Source organism: Mustela putorius, unplaced genomic scaffold (genome assembly GCF_011764305.1).
Source record: "Mustela putorius furo isolate JIRA1106 unplaced genomic scaffold, ASM1176430v1.1 tig00003858_pilon_pilon_pilon, whole genome shotgun sequence".
Classification (NCBI taxonomy): Eukaryota; Metazoa; Chordata; class Mammalia; order Carnivora; family Mustelidae; genus Mustela; species Mustela putorius.
The window spans coordinates 43,479,030-43,496,225 of record NW_025422010.1 but is presented as its reverse complement, the minus strand read 5'-3'; the positions used below and the strand labels follow the sequence as shown (position 1 = coordinate 43,496,225).

The 17,196-nt window shown below is 41.9% G+C and overlaps 1 protein-coding gene across 1 annotated transcript; it reads right to left on the bottom strand.

Moving 5' to 3' along the window:
• Positions 1-732: 732 nt before the first annotated feature.
• On the bottom strand, positions 733-16,870 carry ELAC1 (elaC ribonuclease Z 1). Its single transcript, XM_004777707.3, has 4 exons — positions 16,760-16,870; positions 12,868-13,032; positions 6,837-7,304; positions 733-5,339 (listed from the first exon to the last, which is right to left on the bottom strand). Exons 2-4 carry the CDS (start codon positions 13,022-13,024, stop codon positions 4,873-4,875), a joined length of 1,092 nt encoding a protein of 363 aa, XP_004777764.1. The 5' UTR covers positions 13,025-13,032; positions 16,760-16,870; the 3' UTR covers positions 733-4,872.
• Positions 16,871-17,196: the final 326 nt, after the last annotated feature.

Below are 17,196 nucleotides of genomic sequence, written 5' to 3'. Positions count from 1 at the left end.
GCATTTTGAAGTCTCTTTGCAATATAGAGAAAGGATTGGGATGTTCTCTTTAAAAAAAAAAAAAGATTTTATTTATTTATTTTGGAGCAAGAGCATGAGTGGGAGGGGCAGAGGGACAGAGAATCCTCAAGCCGACTTCCTGCTGAACGTGGGGCCTGATGCAGAGCTCAATCCCACGACCCTGAGACCACAACCTGAGCCAAAATCAAGAGTTGGCTGCTTCACAGACTGAGCCACCCAGGCGCCCCAGCCTGGAGTGTAAAAGAGGCTTGAGGGGAACTGTCAAGTACCTGAAGCACCCATGTGGAAACCAGCAACTGACGTGATTATTCTAAATATTTATTTATTTAGAATAATCATATCGAGTTGTGTTTTAATATAATTTTTAAACTAAATGAATATATACACACATAAACCATTCAAAATAGCAACTAACACTGGTACTGTTAGGCTTGTAAAAAAACAGTAGTCCTCTGACCATCCCTCCTCACACCCCATACACCTTCCCCTTCCACTAAGGACCCCTTCCTCCACTCGTAACTTGTCATCTGGTATTTACTACAATCCCTTTTTTCTTTTTAACATGGTTTGCTCAAAGTACTATTTATTTTCTATTTTTAAGCACTGTTTACTTTCTACTAGGGAAGACAAGAATTTCTTGAGCTTACCCCACGTCCCACCATGCCCAAACTCTATTCTTATCCTGCCAAGAGTGAGCATTTGAAGCATTACTAGCATTTCATTTTTATTCTTCCCATGTAAGAAAAGATACTCTGAGTCACTCATTACCTGACAAATCCATCAATCAATAAGGACAGAACCGCTACATTTCACTATAAATTGGTATCTTTGTGAGGACAGAAGTACCTACCCTATACATCAGTCATAAACATAATTTGAAGCAGCAAAGACGTGTACCCCGTTAAGTAAAAACTGTTCAAATTTTGAAGTTGGCATAAGAATATTCAAGAAAATTACAGTTGAATTACATGTGCTGGTTAAAAGACATAATAAAGCTTTTTGCACAAGGAGGCCAAAGTAACCTTTATAAGACAAATGTCTTAGAAGAGAAGTGTTCGAAAGGTCATTAATTGATAAACTGTATCCTCCACCTGTAGAGAAGCGAAATAGGCCTCTCTCTTGCTGCTGCAGAGTGTGAGCTAGAAAACAAGTGGGTGATTCCCATGCAGGGTCTAAAAGGGACAATTCAGGTGTTCTGAGCTTCCAATAAATCAACCCCAAGGAAATATACAGAGATACAAAGCCCAGGAATATTCACAATAGTATTATTTATATATAATGGAAAACAATCTCAATGCCCCCAAAGTAGGAAAATTATGTTACATCTATAGAATGGAATACTATAAAATCATTAAATTCATGCTTTCAAAGAACAATTACCATTGTGGAAGAGGCTGATAATGTCAAGTGAGAAAAACAGTTGAGGTCAACCTACATATAAAAGCATACACACATATATAAACATAGTATATTTAAATATATATAAAATATCTATGCACAATTTTTTTATTTTTATTATTTTTTAATTTTTTTAGTGCATAGAAAAAGACAGTTTTTTTCTCCCAGTGTGGTTTGCTACCCATATATCTCAGAACCACCCAGACGGAGGGTTTGCTAAAAATGCAGATCCTTGGTTTCCACCTCTGACCAACTGAATTAGAGGTTTTGGAATCACAGCCCAAGTATTTTTGCCTACCTACACACCCTTGTCCACCCACGTACTACCTTGTCCGCCTACGTACTACCTTGACTGATACTGACTCACACCTTCATTTGAACACCACTGAGCAAGAAGTAGTTGCTCTCAGGGTGGTGGAATGATGAGTAATCATCTTCTTTCTGGAATCCTTAAAAAAGATTATTTACCAAGCGTATACTGCTTTTTATAGAAAAAAGCTCATTAGAAGTATATTAATGAAGCGTGAGTATTAGAAAAATAGAGCAGATCTGGGGTCTACTTGGGCAAGTCTAAACACCTTGAGAATTGGAAATCTAGAGTAAGCAGGTACTTCTAGATTCCTGACAACTGAAGAGCCAGTTTATGATAAGGAAAACACTAAGCACAGATATGGAATTCATTATCTCAATAAATTGTACAGGTAAAAAATGTAAATATAATAATTTTGAGAAGTTATTAGGTAATAAAAGTTCTCCGTGTTCTAATATGTTCCTTGGCGAAAGAGGATTTGGTGATCAAGTGAGTTTGGTGTACAATACATTTTCTAACCCCCTTAGAGTCATACAACCATAAGTAGATTACAGGCTCTGGCAAGTCCAGTATAAGCTTCATTAATAATTCTAGCTCCACAAATTCTTAGAATGTGGCCTACCATTAAGAAAAAAATTCTAGGCCAGAAGAGAGCCCAAGAAGCAATTCTCAGCATGGATCTATAGCCTATGCTTGATCGATTCACTGTATCAATTTGTTCCCACATTCCCATGGTCTCTGAAGGCTTAGCCCATATAGTAGTAGGGCCTGACTCTAAGGGCACAGCTCGTCAGCTACCAAAGAATGCTCAAGAAGAGCAAAAGTGAGTGCCAGCCTACAAGATTAGAGTACTTGAAGGACCCGTATATTTACTTTTGTTTTTTACTATCTGTATCTACCACCTAGACAGTGAGCCTCAAATTTTTGTCTTATATTCACTTATGTAGTCCCAACACAGTAAAACCTGGCACTGGCACTTAGCTGGTACTCAGTTGAACAGAGCACCACCAAACAGGTGGTCAAAATTTTTTGGACAAATGCAGTAATGAAATGGGCTAGGCACAAGTCCTACACTTTAGGTCCTAAAGTTTATGCAGTCATATATCAGGCCTCATTTCATTCAATAAACATTTCTGAGGGCTTATTATGAGTCGGTAATTCCAAGAATGCAGAGGAGACTAAGATACAGTCTTTACCCTTAAGAGCTCCATACAGTAGGACTACCAGCCAGCCATTCCCAGATGTATAGGTCTGGGCATATAGTAGGCGTCTAATAAATACTTTTTAAAATTGAGTTCAGAAACCAAGATACATTTTAAGCTAGTCAAACTTTGGTGGCCCAAGAGCCTAGAGTAGGGTAGAATCAGACCATTCTGGAAACTGCTTCAGAATGACTGAGACCTTGAGTAATGAGACCCATCTTGATTATCACTACTCTAGAGACTCTAGAACCACCCAGGAGTCAAAAGTTTTTATGAGAGAAGCCCCAGAACCCAAAAGAATTTAACAGTATATACCATGATAGAATTTCTAAATGTGTCTATTATAAAACTCTCAAGGTTCCTGAAAGGTTAACCGATAGCATGTGGTGGAACAGTACTGAGAAAGGGGTTCAAAACAGGCCCATCCACAGCAGGACTTCTCGGCACCTGTAAGCCACGTGTGATGTTCCTTTTATGCACTGTCTTAATCTTCACAGCGATCCTACACAGTCAGTTTTATTAGTTTTTCCATTTTAGAAACGAGCAAGCTAAAGGTCACAAACACGATGCAATCTGCACCAGACCACAAGGTACAGAACGGGACTCTGAAATCATGTCTTTGTGGCACCAAAGACAGGTTTGTGATCATTCAAGCAGTACTGTTCTTATGATACTGATGGGCACGAGAACGCCTCCAGAGGGACACACAACATAAAGCGTTTCCCAAACTGTGATAAGGAAATTCTTTTGAATGAATCTGTGCTTGAGACTAGCTTTCCATTTTGAGAAATACTGTGGGTCAAATGAGTCAGAGATATCCCACGGCAGACAGAGGGAGGTAGAAGGCAGCTCAGAAGGAAAAGCTAGGTTATTAAAACTGAGCTCAAAGAATTATTCATAGGGACACATAAATTAAATCTCAGCTTAAAAGATACAATTTCTTTACCTCCAGATTCCTAAGTTATAGTTCATGGCTCATTTCTGTCAAATATCTGACATGGTATTACAACCCCAACATCTCCTTAGCTAATTCTCTAATGTTTGTTTCAAGAATTTGACTTAACCAGTTCAATTCATGTAATTAATTTTGATAAAGCATATTCACACTGGGAGTAAAATTTTTAACTTGCTGTGTATTTCAATAGGCCTGCAATTTGCATCTTGGGGTGAGATCATTTTTCATTGTACAAGACTGACCCCACCATTGTAGGATCTAGCACCCCTGGCCCCTTTGACTAAATTTTAATGATACTCTTCTCCAGCCCCCACTCCATCATTTTGACAAGAAACACCCCCATAACTTCTAGGGGAATGGTATCACCCCCTGCTGAGACCCACAGGTTTAGAACGAACCAGAAAGTTCCAAAAAAAAACATTAACTGAAGGATAAACACCTACCTTGACCCTGTATTCAGTATTCCAGCAAACAAATTGTGATTTAATACGCTAGCTTCAATCCTGCATGTATAATGCCTCATTACATTTTTCTCTATTCTGTTAATAACATGGACAGATTCAACAAACTGCTAAAACACCATTTTTAGCCAAGAGGGCTGAGCTCTCTGTACTTTGCCAACACCACCAATAAAACTGGGCGGAAGCAAGCCCAGAACTGCATGCGGGTACTGGCTTATATCTGAGGCAGCAACCACAAAACAAAAAGTATACCTGAATATTCAATCATTTTGTCAAATTTGGTCTTTAAGAAAGGTGCTGTTTTTTTCTTTCTTTTTAAAATGATTTATTATCAAAAAGCTTGGTCTTTCTCGCTGCTGAGTCAGTTCGGCAATGCAGCTCTATCCTTTTTAGGATTATTAGGACCCAAATAATCTTAGAACAAAACACCAACCACAACCACCACCACCGCCACAACAACCAACTTGACTGCTGGTTCAGTAACATATTCACAGACATGTCAGGATGCATTCTGGAATACCGGGTTCATTTCTTGATTGGAATGCTAATCACCATAAAGTCTTCAGCTAGAGTCACTTCTTGGAGATCTAACACTGATTCAGCTTGCTTTTTTAGTTCTATAATCCCATCTGTTTCTCCTTCTCTGGCCAAGGCAACTGGTTTGTACCTCTGACTGAAGTGAGTCAGAACTAGCCTCTTCGCCTGGCACAACTTTGCAAACGTGGCTGCCATCTGTGGTGTGCTGTGGCCGTGCTCCTTCGCTTTGTCCATCTGCGTGTCATCTAGGGTTGCTTCGTGGATCAACAGGTCTGCCTCGAAGCACAGCTTCACTCCTCCATCACCCACAACCCCAGAACAGTCACCCAAAATGCAGATTTTTCTTCCAACAATAGGCTTTTTTAAGACATCTTGGGGAGAAATTGTAACTCCATTTTCCAGAACAACAGAAATTCCATTTTTCAGCTTCCCATAGGCAGGACCTGGCGGCACACCTAATGATGGAGGGAGATAACATCACATCATGGGAATGGAATTTATGACTTGTTAAGAGAGTCTGTTTTAACAGCACAGCAAACGAAAAAGGCATCCAATTCTTTTCATAATTGTTATAAATATTTTACTACTCGTGGAAAGCTGGAATATTTATACATTTTTAAAAGTTCGGTGTTGGCTGTTGATATTAGTGATGCCTTAGTACTTAAAACATCTCTCAAGCACACGTGTCAGATGAGCTTTGAGCTTTAAGTCCCACTAAGACTAAGACCTTCTTACAATCAAGCTACCAGCTTTGATTCTCTACTGTGAATGGAGTGACAGTTTCTGAGACTGCTTTATTGAACAAGCTCATGTTTGAGTAAATTTAATGAGTCCATTTAAATAATGACAAAGTACCTACGAACTGACTAAATAAAAAAATGGTTTGAGAGGATCATTTGGATCACAACATCAAGGAACATTTCTAACAATCATACATAATCAATCTTCTTTGTGGAGAGAGGCAGTTCCTCTTGTATTAATTATCTTATAGTCATCTAGAACAACATGTGACCATCACTTTGAGCAACACCTAACAAACAAACAGAAAGTGTTCACTAATTCCAGCATGTACCCTGTTTAAAGTTTCCCAATACAATAGTATTTCCACAGGCTTTTAGATAAGAAAAAATACCTTTGGCATAAGTCACTTTTCTTCATTATTTAGTATTTTGTTTTAGTTGGGGAAGAAGGAAGAGATTCTATAAAGAGACAAATATACAAAAGACACCATCATGCTTTTTAGGGGCTCTGCTGTGGCCATGAAAAGGAAGGCAGAGATGCTGCAGGTAGAAGGGACCTGGGCGCTGCTTTGAGAGGACTGAAGACCCCCTCATGCAAGAGAGCCTGGCCTAGAGGAGGTACAAAGCCTCAGAGGGGACCCAAGTCTGTCTCTGTGCGCTAGCTCCCACCTATGAGGAACCCAGGCATGTGAAACAGTTGAGGCACGGTGTTCTGAACACCAGATTAACTTAATCAAGGTTGAATGAGTAGGCAAGGTTGACAAAGCAGGAAAATCCTAAAAGTAGCTGGTTGCAGTTGCACGGCTACCAACTACAGTAAAAATACTCGGGCCAAAGAGGTCACTGAAAACATACTTTAGAAAGAAGACATGAAAACATAAAAGCCTAGACCTAAGACAACCACCACCACCCTGCCAACCAAGCTAGCTAGCTGAAGCTAAGACAGACTAAAATGTGGATCCAGGGAGCTGAAGAGAAAAGGATTCACATATATATGTGGGTTTTGGTCTGAATAGCATCTTTGGGTCCCACATATTTCCCTTAATAAACAAACTTTGGGCAAAAGACCTAAGTGGAGAAAATGTCAGTTTTAGGCCTGGGAGACAGGAAATGAAGGTTACTATGACACTTCTAGCAGCTCCAGCTAACAACAGCTTAATTGATGAGGAGGAGGGGGAAATAAAACAAGACAAAAAAAACCCCATCACTTACCGAGGTCTTTTAGTTTCTGTGCATTGAGTTTACCTGGGCGTTTCTTCTCCACAACTGAAAACCCAAAGGAGGGAATTCGGTGAAAGAGACGAAATGCTTTTACAACAAACTGTTCATCATCAACCAAAAGGTATGAGTTTTCTTCTGAGTCTAAAAGGATAGTTCTTCCTTGTCCCTCTTTGGGATGGCTGTCTGTTTTATTCACGTGCATAAATTCTTTTAGTTCTTCTGGAGGACACTGATCTGCTGTAGGCACCAGCTCGTGGACCACATAGGGGAAGACCAACTCTGTGTGAGAGAGTTCCATGGTTCTCCAGATAAAGTCTCTAAGCCCAGCAGGGCCATAGATTTCAATAGGCTGCTTGGTGACCACAGAGCCACTCTGCAAGCTGATTGTGCAAAGGAGGCCAGGAAGGCCAAAGAAATGGTCTCCATGAAGATGTGTGATGAAGATCTTGGTAATTCTCCCTTTTGATTGAGGCAGAGAAATAAAATTTGGAATTTTTCCAGAAGTAAAAACCCATGCAATGCTACTTAAAACACCAAAAGCAGCAAAATGAATTTGGAGTTCTATTTATCACCATAAACTTATTTCTTTATATTTTGCTACATGAGTCTAGAAGCAAGAAAGACAGCCTTTATGGTCTTAATAAGATATAACTTTTTTAATGAAACATCTTCAAATTACATAGTACTGTAGTTTTAAGAGTATTTTCCTACATTATCTTCTTGCTGAAAGAAAGGAAAGAAGGGAAGAAGGCAGGCAGGCAGGCAGGCTGAAAGAAAAAAAAAGAAAAGGAAAGGAAAGGAAAAGAAGGAAGGGGAGGGGTGGGGAGGGGAAGGGAGGAGAGGGTGGAGGAGAGGAGGAAAGAAGAGAAGAGAAAAGAACAGGAAGTAATAGAGAAAAACATGGAAGTGTACTAAAATAGTTCACTTAAACCAGACAGGCCTCAAATGTCAAAAGCATCTGACAGGGACAATGCCCTCTACTGCCTCCTCTGAGAATAACACATACTTCCAGCAAAACAGGAGCTCCCCTGGCTCCAAACTGACCACTGCTTGAACCCCAAACTACCATTTAAGGACTCGCCACACTGGACGAGAGATTCACTAACCAAGAAAAAGCCTGCCTGTCTGAGTGAGTCTGAAGAGGGAGGGGACAAAGGAAGAGGGAGAGAGGAGGAGGTGGGGGAGGATGGGGTGAAGAACCCAGAGGGGAGGTGGGCAACAGAAGCCAGAATGTAGATCAGAGGGCGGATCCCCTACGGTGTTATATAAAGGTATGTGGGCCCATCCTTCTCTTCAGTGTGAGCTAACACAATGTCTTTTTCAGGGCATACTGGCTTAGGTTGTAACTTGACTTAGCCAATGGTAAACTGAATTTACAGTTGGTATATACAGGATGCCACATTAGCATTTTTCTGAGATGCACCAAGGCATTTTAAAATTAACAATCACAATTAACACAATTTTGGTATAACAGAGGCTTCTAGTCCTAGCTTCATGGGGCACCTATTTCAAACATTTGAAACCATAAGAGAACAGGACCAGTATACTGATACCATAAAAGAATAGGAATAGTTTATTGCAAAGTGATTTGTCCAGCAACATCAAGGCAAAAGTGTTCTCCAGGTAAGCCTTCCAGAGTTAATACACCAAACCCAGGCCCTGGAGGCAGCAACAATAGATTGGGCAGAGGCTGATTTGATATCTAGAGAATCCTGACGTACTCTAGAACTTTCCTCAGTATGCTCCCTTTAGTTTTCTCTTTTAAGGCCTTGCTTTTACTGTCTTTAGACTTCTTGTAACCCTTTCATTTCCCCCTTCCTGCCGTCCGGGCTGCTGAAGCACCCGTAAGTGTGACCTGAGTCCTCTGCAGACAGAATTATGATGGTTACTGAGTCATGACCTCATGCTGACCTTACAACTGCAGAGTCCTCTCCCTATATAGCGCACAACAAAGCCAACACTGAACACCAAAACAATCTGTGAGCCCAAAGTAAGTGAGACAAATTAAGTCAAAAATTTCTTCCCACAGTTATCACAGTTTCAGGGAAGACAAACATTTCTTTTCTCAAGAAACTAGATTTCAGAGGGAGAAGGAATGGCAATCGTAACAAAGTTAGAAGATGCTATCAAATGAAGAAAGCAGAGTACATGAATTCCCTGGAGGACAAGGAAGTTACAGGGGTATATGTCATCCACAGAGAAGTGGAATACTAAACATCCCTTCAGTGAGGACACGGCTATATTTACTGCCATAGGAAAACGCCTGCAATATAATTGTTCAGTTGAAAAAAAAGCAGGTTACGCCTGGTATGGTACCATTTATGCAAACTGTACACACACACAAACATTCCTATACCATTAACATATCTACGTCTATAAAAAAAAATTTACCTGTAAGGGGAATTCAGGCTTATTTTATGTTTCTGCTTTGTTTGAATTTTTACAATGAGCATGTATACCTTTCCTTTTTAAGTTATTTATTTATTTATTTATTTAACCTCTCCACCTAACGTGGGGCTCAAACTCACCACCCTAAGATCAAGACTTATATTCGCCTCTGAGTGAGCCAGCCAGATGCCCTGCACATATACTTTTTATAATCATTTCATTACACTTTTGTAATACTTTTAATAATCATTTTTAAGGGGAGAAAAAGGAAGGCTTAAGCCCACTCTTTAAAATTATGGAAGAGGGCACCTGGGTGGCTAAGTTGGTTGAGCAACTGCCTTCGGCTCAGGTCATGATCCTGGAGTCCCAGGTTAGAGTCCCACATCAGGCTCCCTGCTCGGCGGGGAGTCTGCTTCTCCCTCTGACCTCTCCCCTCTCATGGTCGCTCTCTCTCTCAAATAAATAAATAAAATCTTAAAAAAATTAAAAAATGAAATAAAATAAAATAATGAAAGAAATAGACATGATAAACCCACACTTGTTGATCAGATGCTTGCACATGAGGACCAAGGAAGCTTAAAAGAAGTATGTTTAGATAAATAAAAAGTAATCCCTTATGAAACTCATAAAATATTATTACCCCAGGAGGACTACAAGCTGAAAGGGTTTCAACGGATCAAATAACGGTAGGTCCGTATTGCGTTGAGAGTACCAGATGAACTGAGAGTACTCCATTCCAGTCTGAGAATGGGAGCTTTTGGAATGCTATAGAGTCATAGTTAAGATTCTGTGATTACTGTCTTACCCTCTTCTCTGAGGCCAGGAATTTTTTTAGCCAGTAAGAATTTAGTAAACTAAAGGTTCCCTTAGGCTTTATTTTATTTATTCTTTGTGAGGCTTAGCTTTGCAAAAATGTTTACTTAAGACATATATAGAGGCACCTGGGTAGGCTCAGTGGGTTAAGCCTCTGCCTTCGGCTCAGGTCATGATCTCAGGGTCCTGGGATCAAGCCCCGCATCGGGCTCTCTGCTCGGCAGGGAGCCTGCTTCCTGCTCTCTCTCTGCCTGCCTCTCTGCCTACTTGTGATCTCTCTGTCAGATAAAGAAATAAAATCTTAAAAAAAATTTTTTTAAAAAACCATATATAAAATACAAAACATTGGAGAAAGGTATTGTAGCAAATAAATGTGAGGTGGTGGTCCATAGCCCCTACCTCTTGATGTTCATGTCTCTCTACAATTCCTTCTTCTTCGGTGTGGGTGGGACCTATGACTTTTCTAACCAGGCAAATACAGCACAGGGATACGGTGTGATTACATTAGAAGACTCCATCCTGCTAGCAGGCTTGCTCTTGAGTTTCTTTCACCCTGGCTGGCAGTAAGGGACCAAACTACGATGAAGCAAAATGAACATGATTAAGAACCAGAGGCCTCTAGGTGCTGTGCAAGTCTTGGTCCTACAACTGTACGGATTCTGCCAACAACTCTAGCGAGCTCTGAAGCAGATTCTCCCCCAGTGGAGCCTCTGATGAGATCTCAACCCTGGCCAAACATGGACTGCAACCAGTGGGACCCTGAAGCAGAGAACCCAGCCAACCCAGGCCCAAACTCCCTGACCCACAGAAACTATGGATAATAAATGCAAATAAGACACTAACTTTGTAATCTGATATGCAGCACTGCTAAGTGGTACAGGTATTAAATAAAAAGACTATCCCCACACCCAAACCTCTGGCACCCACACTTAACAGTTTCTTGTTTCTGTTTTCATCACCCCACCCCCTCAATCCCTATTGTCTAAAATGTGAACGATTACAGCCTCCACTCTTATAGGTAAATTTTTTTGTAGATGTAGAGATGTTAATGGTATAGGTATATTTGCGCACGCATGTGTGTATGTGTGTACAATGTGCATCCCTACTTTTCTCACCAAAGGAGACTTCTTCTTTTTTTTTTTTTTTTAAAGATTTTATTTATTTATTTGACAGCCAGAGATCACAAGTAGGCAGAAAGGAAGGCAGAGAGAGGGAGGAAACAGGCTCCCTGTTGAGCAGAGAGCCCAATGCGGGGCTCAATCCCAGGACCCTGAGATCATGACCTGAGCCGAAGGCAGAGGCTTAACCCTCTGAGCCACCCAGGCGCCCCACCAGAGGAGACTTCTAATCATCAGTTAGATCCTAGCTCTACTATTACAATTTCTGGGATGCTTTCTCTGAACACATAGCTGATGCCCCCCTCCTTTGTGCTCCAACAGGATTTAGAATATAGATCCACTGTTCTCTTTATCACATTACACTATGTCTATTCACATACCAATTTCCACCACTAGACTATGAGATCCTTAGATGTTAGAACTAACTTCATTTCAGTCATCAATGCCACACATTGTAATGAATCACAGGAATAATTTCAATAACTATCATTTAGGGGCACCTGGGTGGCTCAGTGGGTTAAAGCCTCTGCCTTCAGCTCAGGTCATGATCCCAGGGTCCTGGGATCGAGCCCCGCATCGGGCTCTCTGCTTCCTCCTCTCTCTCTGCCTGCCTCTCTGCCTACTTGTGATCTCTGTCTGTCAAATAAATAAATAAAATCTTTAAAAAAAAACAAACTATCATTTATCAAGATCTAGTAAGTGAGAAGCACATACTAGATATGTGCTGAATACCTTACTCATGCATCACCTGAAGAGTTGTTTATTAGACATCTACTAGGTATACACACAATCTTTGAGCTCACTCTATCATACAGGGGAATACACAATAAACACAGAAACAACTATTTAAATAACAATCTTAGATACTGATGCTAATAAGTCAATAAAAACAGCACAAAGAAGTAGAATACCTGGGACGAACAAGGAATAACTTAACCCCAGAGGCTCAGGAGATGGCCTTTGAACTAAGATTTACTGATGAGAGACGAGCACACAGAGAAGGGATTATTAGATACAACTCTTACAATATCCCTTCTAAGTTGAGTTTTTACCTTCATTTTCAAGGTTAAGAAAATAAAGCTTAAGTTTGTTGATCTGCTAAGGCTATAAGCCAAGACACAGCTGGGACTGCAACCCAGATTGGTCTGACTCTGAGCCAAGGCTTTGTACCACTGCATTCCCTGGCCTGGTGGAGTACTCTGGTGGGCCCCTACTCACACCATTGCCTCTGGCTGGCAAGCTCATCTTCTCCCCAGCCCAGCGAATCCCTCCTCCTCTGATAACTCAAGGGTCACCTTCTTTGAGATACCTACCCTCATAACCACAAATGAAAAAGAACATCTCACTCTCCTGAGCATCTACAGCTCTTTATACCCTCTTGTGATACTTAAAACTATCTCCTGGTGGAAATAAGTGTGTACACTGCTCCTTTGCTTCTGGAGTACCTTTGTAATATGCCTCATGTATCTCACTCCATCCTCCACCCCCAAGCTTATATAAATCCTTGCTCTCAACATTTACAGGAAGAACAAAAACTAAATAAAGTTCAGTGGATGTGGCTGGTTGCCTGAAGGCCTTGCAAATCTGGCCAGGGCTCTAGCACTGAGGTGGGAATGCAACTCTTGGGGCTGTTTCTGAGCACAAGGAGAGCCAAGACAATGTGTAACAAATAGTCTTAATGAGACAGCTGAAAGCACACTAACCTGCTTTAAGTTGGCTTTTCATAAGCTGTGTCTGCGTCCCCTCCCCACAGTCAAAGAGCCAGCACTCGCCCTCACACCGAAGGACCAGAGCAGAGGCACCCCGGGTTGGGGAAGGGTATGCTGCACCCGTACCCAGAAATGTCACATCCATAGACATCTTCCACCCTGCAATGAAAAGATCATCCAGGGATTATTATACATCACTGCTCAAAATCACCAAAAACATGTTCTTTTGAGATTTACTGTTATTTATGTTATCTGTAAGTATTATTTATAAATTATTCAGAAAAGACTGGATTCTTGCTCTTATAGTTTCCCAAAGAAACACCAAGTAAGATTCTAATAACTCTAAGTGAGTTAAAACCACAAGTTACCAAACCTTATATGACTGCTCACACACACACACACACACACACACACACACACACACACACAAAGTTTAAAAACTGCCGAATCCAGTCAATTAAAGACTATAGTTGAACTACAACTATTTAATATTCTGGAAAAGGTAAAACTACGGAGATAATAAGAACACCAATGGTTGACATGTGGTTTGGGGAGGAGGGAAGAATGAGTAGGTGAAGCACAGGTGAAAAGGTATTCTCGTATTACTAGTGGTGGAGGTATACACTGCTTTTGTGTTTTGAGAGAGTAAGCTGGCAATATACATTACCAAAAATAATGATGCTGGTAATATCAACACATTTTAACCCACAACCCCATTTTTATACCCTACAGAACCCTATACAACCCCTTTACAACCCTATAAAACCCCTTTAAACCCTACAGAAATAAAGGACCTATGTACAGTGATGTTTCTGGTGGTACTTTTAAGGTAGCTAAAATTTGGAAGCCAGCTGAATATATTTCAACAGAGAAATGACTGAATATTTTATTGTACATTCAGAACTATTTGTTCTGCACTTTAAGTCAGGTCTATAACCCTTGTCTTGGAGGGATGACAATGATAAAAGGTATAGATGGCTATGGCATTATCTCATTTTTAAAATGCCCTTAACCGCTGCATTTACATAAGACAGAGAAGGTCTGTGTGGAAGGATATACACCATACTGTTAATATTGGTTATCTCAGGGGTGATTAAAATGGTGATGGTGGGAAGTGGTTAAGTTTTCTTTTAAATCTTTGGATTGGTTTTGGTTGCAATGAAAAGCATTTGATGTCTTTATTTTCAATGTATTTTATATTTAATTTATTTAATATTGATTATTTAAAAGAAATGTCATAAGGCTGAACATACTTTTCTAGCTACACATCACCTAATCTTTCTTACCATTTGGAGATACAATCAGCCCTTCTACCCCCTCGCCCCACACACACCTCACACATACAGAAGGTATATCTCTCCAACCCATACACAGGTTTTAGGTAATTGCCAGTGTCCCTTCCATGTGTTACTCCACACTTTCATTTCCAAGATCAAGCCTTCCTCTGATAATTAGGTAATTTAATTTGCAGAGGCTTTCCTGTTGGATTGCAGTTTTCAACAAAGGTGAGAATGACAGAATGTAGAAAGTTAAACATTTTAAAAGCTAATAAATGCAGAAGGAATAATAAAATATAATCACTTTGCAATCCTTAACAAATAATGGATCTAGGCCACTGGTACAGAACCCTTGAGCGTATTAGAATTACCTGGAGAGCTTTTAAACCATATCAATAATTGGGTTCCATCCCAGAACAATTAAAAAGGAATTCTGCAAGTAAGACATGTGTTGTAGTATTAAAAAAAAAAAAAAAATTCTTCCCCTGTGATTCTAACGTGCAGTCAGGTTTGAGAATCACTATGTGAAAGGCTAATGGAGAACTACAAAGAAGAGATCAGGCTGACCTAAATTCACTAGTTAAGTAGTCAATCTTAAAAAAAATTTTTTTTTATTATGAAAAATTTCAAACACAAAAGTAGAGAGATTAGCGTAATGCATTCCCATAAAACCATCACCACGCTTCAACAATGACCAACTCATGGGGCACCTGGGTGGCTCAGTGGGTTAAAGCCTCTGCCTTCAGCTCAGGTCATGATCTCAGGATCCTTGGATGGAGCCCCCCCCCCCCCACTGGGCTCTCTGCTCCACAGGGGGCCTGCTTCTTCCTCTCTCTCTGCCTGCCTCTGCCTACTTGTGATCTCTGTCTCTCAAATACATAAAATATTTAAAAAAAAAATTATCAACTCATAGCAATCTTGTTTGGTCTACATCTCCCAGCAATTATCCAAGAATACCTGATTAAGTGGTATTTGGTACTTCCATTAGGAAGTTCATGCTGTCTGATGTTAACAGCCACTAACATTCATGGTCAGGATTCACTATTTCATTAGAGGCTGCCAAAAGATGATATTCTCTCATTCATCTGAAGTTATTAGGGGCATCCTTCTGTAAATCCTGGGTAAATTATTTAGTTACCCTGCAGTGCAATCTGTACAGAAAAGGTCCAGTGACCAATATTAACACCACAAAGAAAAACAAGATCTTATCTAACTCCTGGTGTGCTGCAGTAGGAGTACACAATAACCCGATGAGGTTTTCTTACCAAAGAGTAGAACCTGAATCTGAAAAAAACTGTAATCCAAACACCAGTTTATTAAAGGACACCACAGGGATGGAAGAAGCAAAAACCAGCACGTAGGAAACGTCACAGAACAATGAATAGGTTTTTTTAGCAAGTAAAATACAAGGGGGGTGGGGTGGATAAAAGCCATAAGATTAAATGAAATTGAAAAGACGTCAACCAAACGTGGCATGGGTAGCTTGCCTGGACCTGGATTTGGACAAACTTAAAAAGAGAAAAATGGGATAAAAAGAGAATTGGCAGAAAAAGAGACAAGCGGGTTAACGTCAGCACTGGCTGGATAAATGATAACATGATATGCTTATTAAATCGAGAATGGCGTTGTTTTAAAAAGGAGTTATTCTGTTTTACACACATAAGCAAGTATTTCGCGAATAAAACGGTACACTCAGATCTGCTTTCAAATAATCCAGCGAGGTGAGGGTAACAGATGAAACAAGACTGATCTTGTCTTCCTATGTTTGAAATTTTCCATAATGAAAAGTTTTAAAACGAGCCAAGTAATCAAAGCCCTTCCACCAGGTCGGGAAGGAATCAGAAGTTAATTTGCTTCATCAGTGGTCCATGTTTTGTGACATGCACCATTCGGGGCACCAGGAATTAAAAGCAACCAGACCAGACTGGGTCCCGGTCTTCTTGAACATAAAAGCAGCCGCTTGCTCTCAGGGCTATGATCCGCCTTGGATCAAGTGCACATTCCGGGCGGCCCAGAAGAGAGCACACGTCCACAGCACTGTCACCTGACACTCCTCGGGCCAGTGCTTCTCGTCCCCGCTGCACACCACAATCACCTGGTGATTCTGGGGACTCAGCATCTGGAAGGCATCCCAAATGACTCTAAAGGTTGCCAAGCTGAGAACCAGTTTCCATAGAGGCGGCGCCAACCCTGCAATCACCCTGTGGTACCGGGAGGGCGGATACTGCCTTCCTCCATTTTAGAGATCAAAGAACCGGGGGCCGGGGAGAGACAAATGGAGAGGCCAAGGCCGAGTCCGGGCCAGAGGCTAGGTCTCCGACCACGTCCGAGCCCAGGCTCTCCCCCAAGTCAATGTCAGTCTCCCGAAGGTCGGGTGGGCGGCGGCAGGGGCGCGGGGCAACTGGGGGCTCCCGCCTCGGGGTCGGGGGTAGACGAGGCGCGTCCTCGCTCCCCGGCGCTCCCCCGGCCTGGGTGGTCCACGCCGGGCCCGGCCCGGGAGTCCGGTGGAAGCGCGCCTGCCCGCGCGTATCGGCCCACTAGGCGGGCGCCGGGCTGACGGCAGCTCAGACCCTGGCCCGCCCCTCTCCGGCGCGCCCTGTCCCACTCACCCACTCCCCGAGGCCCGCGGCAGGAGCCGAGGGAGGTGCAGGCCCGCGGCAAGGCCCAGCCGTCCACCGGGCGGCGCCGGCGCGGGCGGAAGTGCGCCGCGGGTTTGGACCGCGAGTGGCCGCTCTAGGACGAGGCGGAGGTCTGCGCTCGGTGGTGCCCGGCCAGGCGGGCCAGTGCGGTTGGACTCGGCGCGGATTGCGGGCACAGTGTTGCTGCCCTCTGGCCCCCCGTCCGCCTTCACTCGTCCGCACAATTCTCTGAGTAAGGTGGTAGTGGTCACCTGTGAGGACCAGAGCCCTCAAAGGGGAAACGTTTACTATTTATTACTTTTGTTTTCCGTGTTATGTTTTCCAGCGTGCTCCTTGAAGAGTGTTGCCCCCGATATTTTGTTCCCGCATAGGTTTGTGTAATTAATATTCTTTCGCTGGGATGAGTC